The 13,054-nt window shown below is 43.1% G+C and overlaps 2 protein-coding genes across 2 annotated transcripts; one reads left to right on the top strand and one right to left on the bottom strand.

Annotated features, from left to right (window-relative positions):
* Nucleotides 1-6,080: 6,080 nt before the first annotated feature.
* TRUGW13939_09694 (uncharacterized protein) lies at nucleotides 6,081-7,207 on the bottom strand (the record flags this gene model as incomplete). The annotated part of the gene is made up of 4 exons (XM_035492814.1): nucleotides 6,081-6,206; nucleotides 6,268-6,485; nucleotides 6,574-6,631; nucleotides 6,686-7,207. The coding sequence occupies 4 exons, from the start codon at nucleotides 7,205-7,207 to the stop codon at nucleotides 6,081-6,083; spliced, it is 924 nt and encodes a 307-aa protein (XP_035348707.1).
* A 225-nt stretch (nucleotides 7,208-7,432) lies between these two features.
* TRUGW13939_09693 (uncharacterized protein) lies at nucleotides 7,433-12,798 on the top strand (the record flags this gene model as incomplete). Its single annotated transcript, XM_035492813.1, has 4 exons — nucleotides 7,433-7,847; nucleotides 7,895-8,181; nucleotides 8,228-11,688; nucleotides 11,877-12,798. 4 exons carry the CDS (start codon nucleotides 7,433-7,435, stop codon nucleotides 12,796-12,798), a joined length of 5,085 nt encoding a protein of 1,694 aa, XP_035348706.1.
* Between the last annotated feature and the right edge of the window lie 256 nt (nucleotides 12,799-13,054).

Here is a 13,054-nt window from a genome sequence, read left to right as displayed (position 1 = left end):
TTATCGTAAGGACAAGTGGCATACCGAGGATGAAATCCCTTTTCACTGTAATATATAGAATTGACAAACTCAGGGTTAGGTTTCTGAGGCAAATTTAAATGGCTTTTTTGGTGGTACTGTCAAGCGAAAGACAGGCTGTGTCTGGTTACAGTCTGGTGCCGAGATGCTGGCTAGGTTATATACCGGCAAAGAGAAGACCAGTTCCATTCATCCTCTATTGCCTCAGAATAAGAACCAGCTCTATCTAGGTTAAGGGGAATAAACACATGGTTGAGAATAACTTGATGCATAATAGTATAATGATGTGTTAACGTAAAGTTTATATTTAATCAGTGTATCGACCTGTTGTTAATGTCATATTTTAAACCCTTTTTTTAATAAGGATATATATAGACGAAACTTAAGCTGCCTCTTGAATAAATTGTGTAGGGTAACAGCAAAAAGTTGATCAGCAAATCGATAGTATCTATACTATCAAAATAATACAGTTTATTAGGTCTTTGAAGGAACTTAATAATGATAGCAAAGTTGTATTTCTTAATGTTTGTGGTTAGGATTAAGATCTTGTATTTTTATATGTTTAGAATGTGACGGCTGAACCTGAGGCTATCCCCAAGGGTAGGAACGGCCTCGTGGCCGATACGGGAGGCCTCAGGCAGGAAGGGCATCAACCCTAACCCGCGGTGTCAGATCTGGGGATAGCCTCACCCCGGGGCCATAAGGGGTCAAGCTGGTTACCTAAGCACACAAGATGAAACCTTCCCGCAGGTCCTGGTAGTTAGATTCCTTTCCCATGCTTGTTGTTTTAGAGAATCGCACCCCTAGATAGGAATCGAATATCTTTGGAAAAGGCACGTCACATAGAACCTCTACAGACAGATTCGGAGTTGGCTTCACCTTATTTACACACTCTCTGTTGAATTTTACCCCATTGTAGAGATATTTCTGTGTTAAACTAGTGTGATATTAGTTAATTAGTATGTATTTATAGTAGTGATATACTATATACTAACTTTATATTTATTAGCGCAAGGCAACATAGTAGGGCAGAATTTAACAGAGAGTGTGTAAACATAGTGAAGCCAATTTTGAATTTGCCTGTACATCAACAATTTAAACACAATATAGATTGCCTAGTTTAAATATTATATGTGACTATATTGTACTTTAAGTAGACAAATTAATATATATGTTGAAGAGATGTTTAAAAATGTCAGCCATGACAGTGGTGTGGTGAAATATTTGTGAAAGTTTTTGCTAGTCAAAAACATCACAATAAATGCCAGGTGGCCTTGTTCAAACATGTATGCCAAAACATAGCTTTACATTATTTTAAACCTATCTCTAGTTAAAAATATGATATTGCATTTATGTCTGTATTAGTTTAAGTATGTATATATACAGTCAGTTTCGAAACCACCTTTACCTTATTTATATTTTATTATAGAGATATTTCTATCTTATGTGACGTGCCTTTTCCAAAGATGTTGATTTCTATCTAGGGGTGCAGTTCTATAAAACAACAAGCATGGGAAAGGGATTTAACTACCAGGACCTGCAGGAAGGTTTTACCTTGTGTGCTTAGGTAACCAGCTTGACCCCTTATGGCCCCGGGGTGAGGCTATTCCCAGATCTGGCACCGCGGGTTAGGGTTGATGCCCTTCCTGCCTGAGGCCTCTTTCTGCCTGAGGCTCCCACCCGGCCCCGAGGCAGCTTCTACCCTTGGGGATAGCCTCAGCCTCAGCCCCAGCTGTCACATCTTAGACTAATAAAAATATAGCTAGTTTAGTATTTATTACTATTATAAATATATACTAATTAACTATGACTAAACTAGTATAAGATAGTAAGTTCACTATAGTAAAGCAGAATTATATAGAGTATATAAAAAGGTGAAGCTAGTTTCAAATCTGGCTGTATACTATCTTAACAGTGTTTATAAGTTGAAGATATGAGCACTATTTTAGACACTGAGAAAAGAAAACTTATCTGGTGTTGATTACGTAAGACACTATCTAGTGTAACGTAATCGGTAAGCGAGCCGCCACTGCAAGCGAGCCGCCACTTCCGCTCAAAAACGCGTCCCATAACAATTCCAATTTGTTCAACACGCCAATATGCCACCAATTCGCAATGAAAACCAGTCAAATTCTCAGGAACAAGAGGGAAGACTCTTATTAGCTATTTCCGATTTACAAAATAAAAAAATCTCGACTATTGGACGAGCGGCAAAGATTTATAATGTTCCTCGGACAACTCTACGAGATCGACTAAACGGCACTCAACAAAGATCTCAAACACGCGCCAATAACCATAAATTGAATAAATTTGAAGAGGAATCGCTTGTTCAATGGATATTGGACCTAGATAAGCGAGGATTACCTCCCCGACCATCTATGGTACGAGATATGGCCAATATTTTACTTGCACAACATGGAAATCAACAGGTTGGAGAGAAATGGGTATACAATCTAGTTCAACGTCGCTCAGAGCTCAAATCAAGATTTTCACGAAGATATAACTATGAGCGCGCTAAATGCGAAGATCCAAAGATAATTCAAGAATATTTTGGATCTGTACAAGAGGCTATATTACAATATGGTATCTTACCGGAAGATATTTACAACTTCGATGAGACTGGCTTTGCTATGGGACTTTGCGCAACTGCAAAAGTCATTACTGGAAGCGATCGATATGCTCGTCCAAAGCTATTACAACCTGGCAATCGAGAATGGGTAACTTCAATTGAGGCAGTTAATTCTACTGGGTGGGCTTTACCTTCATATGTGATCTTCAAAGCAACAAAATACTCTCAAGAAGGCTGGTTTGAGACTCTTCCAGAGGATTGGAGAATTAATATTAGCGACAACGGATGGACTACAGATAAGATTGGAATAGATTGGCTCATTAATCACTTCATTCCTCTTACCAATGGCCGCACGATGGGAAGATATCGAATGTTGATTCTTGATGGCCATGGAAGCCATCTGACTGCGGAATTTGACCAAATTTGCACTGAGAATAGTATTATTCCAGTCTGTATGCCTCCTCATTCTTCACACCTTTTACAGCCTCTTGATGTCAGCTGTTTTGCGGTTTTAAAACGGCAATATGGACAGCTTGTTGAACAGCGGATGAGGCTTGGATTTAATCATATCGACAAAATCGACTTTCTTACTGCATTTCCAGAGGCCCGTACGGTGGCATATAAAGCTGAGACTATTCGGAACGGCTTTGCAGCAACTGGATTAATGCCATTTGATCCAAATCGAGTTTATCAACAGCTTACTATCCAATTAAGGACTCCTACACCCCCTCCAAGTCGATCAAGCAATACACAATCATCCTGCTTACAAACACCTCAAAATCCACGTCAATTTAAGCGCCAATTAAGCACAATAAAAAAGCGGATAAGCCGGCGTACAAGGAGTCCCTCTGAAGTTATTGATGAGGCAATTAATCGCATGTCAAAAGCTTATGAGATGAGTATTAATGAGCTTCAGATTGTACGAAAGGAAGTTCATGATCTACGAGCTGCACATGAGAAAGAGAAGCAAAAACGCAGACGATCTAGAAAGCAGATATCCCATGAGCAAGGAATCACCAGAGAAGAAGCTCAGGCGCTTATACAGGGTCAGATTGAGGCATCTCAAACTGTTACTACTGCTCCGGTCGAGCCAGAGCTTCCAGTCTCTCAACCGCCTGTACGACGTCAATTTCGCTGCAGCGGTTGTGGTATTGCAGGACATAGAATAACTGGATGTCCTAATCGTACTGGTAATTAATTTTTTATATATAATTAATATTTTGGGTATAAAATTGAGATTTGAAATTTATATAGATTGCATTTTCGGGCGGAAGTGGCGGCTCGCTTGCAGTGGCGGCTCGCTTACCGATTACGTTATATTGTTAAATCAATTGACATGCTGATTATCATCGTATGGATAGAAAAACTGTAAGTTTAATAATCAGAAATCTGTTGAATTGGGTGCGGTTACGAGCATACGAATATGGCATGTTGCTTGGGGAAGTGGTCAGCGATGGCCTGGAAAACTGACCGAGTAGCTATATTATACGACACTGTCTAAGTAATCTGCTTATTGTCTGCGTAAGATTCCATCTAGGAGCGCGTCCTTATAGAACACGCTGAGGCTTCTTTTGAGCTAACCGCTTTAGGAAGCCACCTCCTGATTGGTTCCGAGTCGGACCAAACTGCCTCATCATGTTACCTCATTCCTGGGTGGGTTTCTAACAAAATCTAGCTTAATTTTATATTTTTCTTCCTGGAACAATCTGAAGCATTTTCTTTTTTTCCCAGATATCCATTCGATCCAATATATGGGTCACATGAGAGTAGAATCAATAGATTCCTAAAGGCACATATTTTACATAACAAAACTCCCTTTAGGACCTGTAAATTTCAGCTTTAGTTTTGGCTTTTGTTCTTTAGCTTTTTGTGGGCGACCATGTCTTTTCGCTTTGAATCTTTCTTGCTTTTGATATTTCGCCACTTTGGTAGTAATCGCAGGTACCTTGCTCAGCGAATCTGGCAAAAAGGTTTCAAATTTATACCCTCCCTGGGTCTTGCCAGTAATTTTTCCCGCCTCAATCATGGAATTGACTAAAGTCTCCGTACTGGGACCGTCGTTTGGCCTCTTATGCCCCGAGTCACTCGAATAGTTTATGCCAGAGCGAAGCTTCATTGTGGTTATGGATCTGTATCCCCTTACGGACGCAGCTGTAAAGAAAGCCGTGGTGGTGCAATCGTTTATATAATCAAATCCGATCAATACTAAATGTTAGAAGATGAACAAAGAACCGGCCCTGTTCAATATTAGGTATGATTTAACTGATGGTTTAGACTATATGAGGTTGAGAGACCTGACATATCAGGTCCCATAGAATCATATTCCGATAGTGAGGCAGCGAAAAAAAGGGAACTGCTCCGCCGTGAAGATTAATACATGGAGTACATATATCTAATGTTTACAAACCTTTCGTTTATATGAGGACATTTCTTATACGACAAGCATGTAGGTTCATATTCAAACTTCTAGAGAACCCTTGAAAGTTACAACGCCCATACCTTTATAAATGGAGCTAATTATACCTCACTAAACCATATCGACATATACCGGCAAGATATTGCCCATCTAGTAGATCTTAAGGATAAAAGAAGAGCTAGAGTTCAACATAACCCATGTGAATAGATCGAGGAGATACATTTTCAATTTAAAGAGCATATATTTGAGGTTTTTACATGTAATTCTCTTAGTGAACAGCATATATTGCTCTGGTATCTTGTTCAAACTGTAGTTTTAGAGTTATTGATCAATAATGGCTCCTGTTGGGTATGAAACCGTGAATGGTGACCCTCCGGACGATATTAGTTAGCTCGAATATACTGTTAATGGCCAGATATTCTATGACTGGTCTAATATCGACGGCCAGCCATTTATTGAGAATGATTTTACAGTTTGGCCATCTTACACGAACCCGCAGTAAAATTGCGTGGATATCATCTGTAAATGGGCATGCCCAGGAGTATACTAGTACAAGGCAGTAACTTCACCACAGTGGGGCAGAATTAAACACAGAGGTGTAAAAAGGTGAAGCCAGTTTCGAATCTGGCTGTAGGGATATGTGCGAGAACATTATAGGGCATTATTTCCTGTTATTAATTCATCCGTTATGTATCTCTGTGACGCGCCACTCAGGATTCAGTTAAATATGATGTGGCTCACAGGCTGTCGAGATTTCAAGTAAAAATTTCCGAGAACATACTCAGTTACTGTATGACATGTAGAATAATTCAATCATCGACAAATAAAACCGACTTCAAAGGGGAATAGTGACGGATGTAATTAATACGTAGATGACTCGGAAGTTTTGTTAAGCTAGAGAACGCTCCGAGAGGGAACTAATATTATCATTTGTATATGATTGGGCTAAGTCACGGATTGGCCCGTTTCACCTGCTAGTTTGTGCGAGTCAGGTGATGAACTAGATGATCTACTAGCCGATAAGGTTTTGCAATTGGCTGTAATAAGGATGCATTTTGACATGTAACTGTTAAAAGATCAGACAGAATGAAATGTTTCTTCTTCTGTCAATCTGACATGTGATTCTAATGTGGTGTCCGAGGTCTTTTCGATCAGATCCTTGAACCCATTACCGTCTCGCTTTTTTGGATCAATAAACGAATGCTAGTCATATTAGTTCCAATCTAAATTATCTTGGGATAGTAATATTGTCTAGGGTCCCTACGTAATGCATCTGGTGAAAATCTTTGTTATTTTGAAGATCCTGGAGAAACTTGCACGCTTCATCTTGTGGCGGCCATCGAGCGGAGTCTTGTATGCTCGTCTCGCCGGGCCCATTTTCATACTTTTGCATCAACAACACCATGATCAAGGCCAACTGCCTGATTAAAATTGTTGTCGAAGCGCGAATATCTTTCTGTATCTCCGCGTCTGCAAACGCCACTATTGCCAGTTAGATATTATATTCTCCGTGGCTTCGTGAACCCACCGATTTTGACGCAGCCATCTTTGTTAGCCAAGATCTTCGAACACGACAAAGAATTGCATATGATACCATTCGATACCAGGTATACAAGGCCGTCCATCACCTTTCACCGGTCAGTGCATTTTCGCATTGGTAGCATGGAATGAGCATGACGAACTTGGCCCATCATGGATGCTAATGCCCTGGAAGAGGGATATTGACGGCATACGACAATTCGTTCAAACGAAACGTCCGTAACGGGAGAACGAATCAAACCTCTATCTCCTTGCCTAAAGAATTCTTGCGCTGGGAGGACATTGTGGTGATCTAAGAGTTTGAATTGCTGCTCAATTACCTCGAAATTTTTATCCACAGGAAACGTGCGAAAGCAAAACATCTGGCCTGACGCCATCTTGCGGACTTTGGTCACCGTTTCGTGTTTTTTTATTATTTCATCGACGAACACGTATACCTCCCACGGGTTTTCATCACGGCGTTTCACATCTTTCGTTAACCTTGGTCCCTTGGACTTGGTCACCCTGCTCGGTCTACGCGACGGGTTCAGAGATCCGCCGGTGTCGAACGACACTGTCTTTTTCGACTTTGGGGCCGTGTCGCCGATTGAAGATTTAAGGGCGGGCTTGGGCTCTTGGCTTAACAGCGTATGCGGGAACTGGCTTACACGGCGAGTCGCAGTCATTTCTGTTGAATTGCCAGTCTTGAAATCTTAATCGGGTTCTCCTCTGAAGATATAAGCAACTGATTGTTGGGTGATGTGATTTCCTCAAGGAATGTTTGACGTGGTTTGACTAGGCGGCTTTTGAGTGCCGCATATATCAATGCCCATATAAAAATTTTTCTAAATGAGCTGTGCTTAAGAAGTCGCTGTGTTTCCAACTTCTCTTTCTGCTCGCATACTAACGATATGGCTCCCTTGGCAGGCCGGCAGGCTGAGTTAACGCGAGAGCCACTGCAAAAATTTCTAGGCACAGTGACTGTACAGTTGTCCCAATTGACACAATTCGAGGACAACCAACCTGCCTTGCAGCCAAACGAAGACAGAGTTAAGGTCTGGAAACGCAACTTTCGACGATCCGCTGTCAAGGACGCCATACATGAGAATCACCTCAGTGCAGTGGTCCGCAGTCAGAGTCTCGACCGCGCCCTACAAGTCAAAGGACTCAGTCGAACGGTACTTCAAGCTCGTGACTCGATTGATTACGTGAGGTTGGAATTTCAGCATGGCGAGTTGGTATGTCTCGATGGGCGCTCCCGAGTTATGGCGGCGCGCGATATCCCTCCGGGGGATCGGCTGTGGCCAATTGACTTATACCGTGAAGGTAAGTCGCCGTTGAACTGTGCAATCGGTGGATCTTATAGAACCTAGATATATCACTAGAGCTACGAAACATGTTAAAAAGAAAGCACGTGGTTCAAGCTCCCCTCAGCGACGGCGAGATCTTCCTTACTATTGAGCAATATAGGCACACTGGTGATCTTGAGTCGGCGAGGGATTGGTGTGCCTATCTCTCCCCAACAAAGGAGGATAACCTGATCCGCATAGCCGGAACCGAAATTGGTGTTCTTTTGACATCACTGCAGCGGATACCAGCGCTATGGGATGGCATTCATCTAGGCGTGCTCCACAAGATCCGGTCTCTTCATGTGAATTCAGTAAGTCCTTGTTTGACACTTCTAATAAGTTATGCTAATCCTATAGGAAATCGTGCACTATCTCACCGAGATCAAGGATTTTTTCACAAGACTGGTTAGCCAGGATGAGGGACGTATGACGGAGCTCACAGGGCGACATGTTGTCACCCTACAAGGTGTCGCACCGGGAACGGTTAAAGATGAAGGCTGGGAGCAGTTTTTACAAGATGGAAGAATTCTAGGGGCTTTCAGTGCAGTCGAACGTAGCCTTATTTTATCTCGGAGATTTTTGATCCCAACATTGTTCACATTTTTTCAGGATGTCCATATTCTCAATCAATGCGCCCCCGTGATCCTAAAACTAATCGATAAAGCCAACCTAGTTCCTGACATTGGATCACGCGAACCGGATATACGAGCGTCGATGCAACATATGTTCGAAAGAAAAGTTGACGCACAGCTGAGTGACAACTTCCAAATTGAAGTATCTGAGACAAGTACCCGAACTGTGACAGCTGATAGCAGGTTGCGCTTCGAACTCGCATATCGGCAGCTTTGGATATACACAATTCGGCATATTCTTCGGCCAGATCATCGGAGGCACAGAAAAATCAGGTTTCATATCGATGTAGAAGGCGAGACTAAAATGGTAGCGGTCTTTGCCTCGAAGCTTGGCTTTTCGTCCAATGCCATACAGTACCTCATTTCACAGGAAGGCCAGTCAAGGTCGAGACACTTGACATGCGAGTCTTCCGCCAGAATATATGCAGAATCGGCGGAGACATACGGACTTCCTAGCCCCCAAACATGGCAATGGGATTGCCAATTCCTCTTTTTGGACCATATATATACTATACGAAACGAGTCCAGAATTACAACATTTTTTGTGTTACAGAGTTTGTTCTACAATTTTTTTGGATTTCCACAAGGGTTTTCGCCAATTAGTGAAATACATGGGAACGGCAACATGGACCACAGCAATTACCATAACATGAACCACAACGTGGACGAGAATACGGGTGAAAATCTGGACCACACTATGGACGATGCTGTGAACCACAACATGAACCACGTGGACAATAATATGGGTGAAAATCTAGACCACACTATGGACGATGCCGTGGACCATAACATGAACCACAGCGTGGACAATAACATGGGTGAAAATCTAGACCACACTATGGACGATGCCGTGGACCATAACATGAACCACAGCGTGGACAATAACATGGGTGAAAATCTAGACAACACTATGGAAGGTGCTGTGGACCCCAATGGGATCGATGGCATATCTGGGGACGACTACAGGAACCCATCACCGACAGCTGGTCCTGAAATACTTCCACACCTTCGATATCCCGATACGAGCGACTCCATTGACGTGTCTGAGAATCCTGTATCTCAAATCAATGTGGATCTCACGATCAGTAGAATTGACGGCATGCTGAGTGATGTTTCAAAACTTGAATCTGATATATGCTGGATTGATGCCAACTTATGTAAACACCGTGGTGTGTTGCATATTTACGATGCCAACACATTAACATCAAAGGAGCAAAAGCGGCTCCAAGACCTTCGATCCCAGGCCGATGCCCTGCAGTTGCAGGTGGATTTACGACTTTCCGGTCTTGCAAATCCACGTGAAATGTCTTCACTCTTGAAATTCGAACTACAGCACATAAAAGAAGGATTGTTGAAACCTGTGCAGGATATTAATCCTGCAACAATCCAAGCTTTAAATGAGAGCAATCAGCTCTACACACGACTAGTCAACATATTGCCTGGCATTATCAACCATTACCGCTGTCAAGCTGATGATGACATATCATTCACACAGCAAATATCTACTCACATTAATCAATATAAGGTCGTATCTAACACCATGGAAATATCACACCTGTTTCATACTAGTAATCCCGTGTTCCAGGAGTTTTGTGGTATAGGGAAACATCTTAAGGAAATGATAATTGGAGAACAACGTGCGGAGCAGCTGGAAATATTGAAAAACAAGAAAATCGAGTGGGACAGTTGTTTCCGGCTGCTACAAAAGTGGACTAAATCAAAAACCACTTTTGAAAATGCACAAAATACTGTGACCACCCTGGATGAGCAATCGTGTTACGCCATACATATCAAGCAATCACACTGGATAGATGAATTTCACTCCTCTTCTAAACAGTTTACAAATTTTATACAGAATACACAACCTATAGTGCGAGAATACGCAAGCAACAATTTGAGGCTGAAATTCCAAGAGCAGACTAGGCGCGTGAGCTTAATCAAGAAGAACTGCAACTATGTGACGGATGAGAACAAAAAAGCCCAAATTAAAGAGGAGCTTCTCAAGGAGCATGAAGTGCTACAATCCGACATGACACTTCTAGACCGATTGGGTCCCAATGCCGTAATTGATGCTATGGTCAATACTACGACAGATTGTGAAAATCGAATACTCTCGCGAGGGAAAGTCTTAGACCAGCTGGAATCGAGACTTCAAGAACAGTTAGATGAATTCCAAAGAAGGCTGTGCAAAATATACAGTCATGTTGAGTGTGTTGTTGGACATCTTGCGAAAGACCATGATTTTGGACAAGAATTCAAAGATGCATATGGCAAATTTGAAACGGTCAAGAATAACGGTGCTACACAAACTCTTGAAAGCGGGAAGATGGCGGTCGATACTGCATGGAAACAGGCTGGAGTTGTAGAAGATTCAGTGTACCATGGACTGACACAACTGATACAGGGAAAAGTGAAGGAACTACTCGGGACTACCGCCCCTCCCACACAACAAGAAAAGCAGTCTCAGTTGAGTGGTCAGTGCAACATAATACAAGATCGAATAAATCAAAGGCAAGGCCATATCAGAGACAATATTGAGCTCGATGCCAGCCCTAATACAACAGAATGTGCCACAATTGAACAGCTCGCCCATGATTACTGCGAGATTTTGAAAGCGATGAATGACGAACTGGATAGCTGGAAGAATATGGAGTACTCTCCCCCCAGTGAAGCTGGAAATGCTCCGCATAAGGAAACACAGCGAATCATTGACAGCACCACTACTCCGCAAAGAAAGCGAAAAACAGCAGATGAACAAGGTCCACGGCGAAGTGTACGCCAAAAGGAACGCATACAGGTCAAATTCTGGGTCAGGCTCGCACCCAAAAAATGGCGGCCGATACTCTTCGATATAAAGCAGCTGCATTTGGCGGCATTGGGGGCAAAATTCACCCAGGATGGTTTTACTCTCGAGCGAGTTAAATCCACGGGAACAACAGATCCTGTTAATCTATCAATCAGCAGTGGATATATTACCTTGAACGGTGTGATAGGATTGGTTGCGTACAAGGAACGTATTGATTGGCAAAGTAGTTACGGCAGGTATCTTGATACTGTAGCATCTTTCTTACAAGTGAAGTGGGAACCTCAATCTGGGAGAGATAGGCCCTGGGATGTAGCAGACAACAATCTCGATTTTGACCTAAAATCAGCAGCGGATGAGGTAGAGGATGATGAAATCTTATAGTAAAGCGGCTAGGAGTCTATGAGTCCTACTACTACATACATCCCAGGAATAGTATCCTAGAAAACTATGTAATACAGGAGTAACTACCTGAAACCTCCCGCGACACCATCGCCGAATCTCCAGAAGCCGCAGTGAAAGAACATAACGCAACAGAACGAACAACACTAAGTATATATACCGATGGCAGTGGCATCGACGAACGCGTAGGGGCTGCTGCAATAGCACCTATGCTCCAGTTTCGAGATATACAGACAAAGAGGACAGAATACATGGGTGCATCGACCACTTCCACGGTGTATGCGGCTGAACTAAGAGGGATCGACCTGGCATTTCAGATTGTACTTGACATACACTCAAAGACGAACACGCCTGGAAAATGTGTGGTCTTTACCGACAATCAAGCCGCCATTCAAGCAATGGCCAACCCGAAATGTCCCTCGGGACAGTATATCCTAGCAGAGGCCATACGATCACTCGACAAACTCCGAGATCAGGGTTGGGAAGTGCAGATTCGATGGATTCCAGCACACATAGGGATTCCAGGTAACGAAGCAGCCGACCGAGCAGCCAAGGAAGCCGCCGGTCACAATCCCAACACAAGAACGAACCCAGAGCCACAGCCAGAACCGGAATCTGTCCAAACCCTAACGGCAACCACAAAATCGGCCATCCGACGGACGATGAAAAGCGAGTGGGAAAAATCTTGGGAAAAGGCTAAACATGGCAGAGAACTGTTCAGACTTGGTGTTCGGCCCGGAAAGGGGGTACTAACCACACATATCGGCACACACAGAGCGATTAGCTCGGTCATTACACAGATGCGCACAGCCAAGATAGCCCTACGCGCATATCTCCACAGCATCGACAAGACCGACACCGATCAATGCCAATGTGGACACGGGCGCCAAACAGTGCGCCATATCCTGCTAGAATGCAGGAACTGGACGGACGAACGACACCGAATGTGGGCAGGCAAGCATCCATGCATAGACATCAAAAGCATTCTCTGTAGCCCGACAATGGCAGTACAAGCAGCCAAGATGATGTTGAGGACGGGACTCCTGGAGCAATTCCGGGCAGTTCCAACCACAGTACTGAAATACACATAACGTAGACGAGTGTTTTATGGTATACAGAAGCAGAGGAGGACCAGGAAAGGTCTGACAAGAGCAGAGATATGGAACAGTTATTAGAGCTATGAGTAGGGTGCAACTGCCGGGACCAGAAGGAGGAAGTAACTCTGGCCGGAGCGACTTGATTTCTGGATGCAAGAAGCAGGAACACCTGTATTTATAGTTGTACGCTGCATAGCTGCCACTAGGGCGGCTGGGTCAGTCTATGAATTGAAGAAGAAGAAGAAGAAGA

This window comes from Talaromyces rugulosus, chromosome V (assembly GCF_013368755.1).
Source record: "Talaromyces rugulosus chromosome V, complete sequence".
In the NCBI taxonomy this organism is placed as follows: Eukaryota; Fungi; Ascomycota; class Eurotiomycetes; order Eurotiales; family Trichocomaceae; genus Talaromyces; species Talaromyces rugulosus.
Note: the sequence above shows the minus strand (reverse complement) of the source record. Positions and strands in the feature narration are given on the sequence as shown.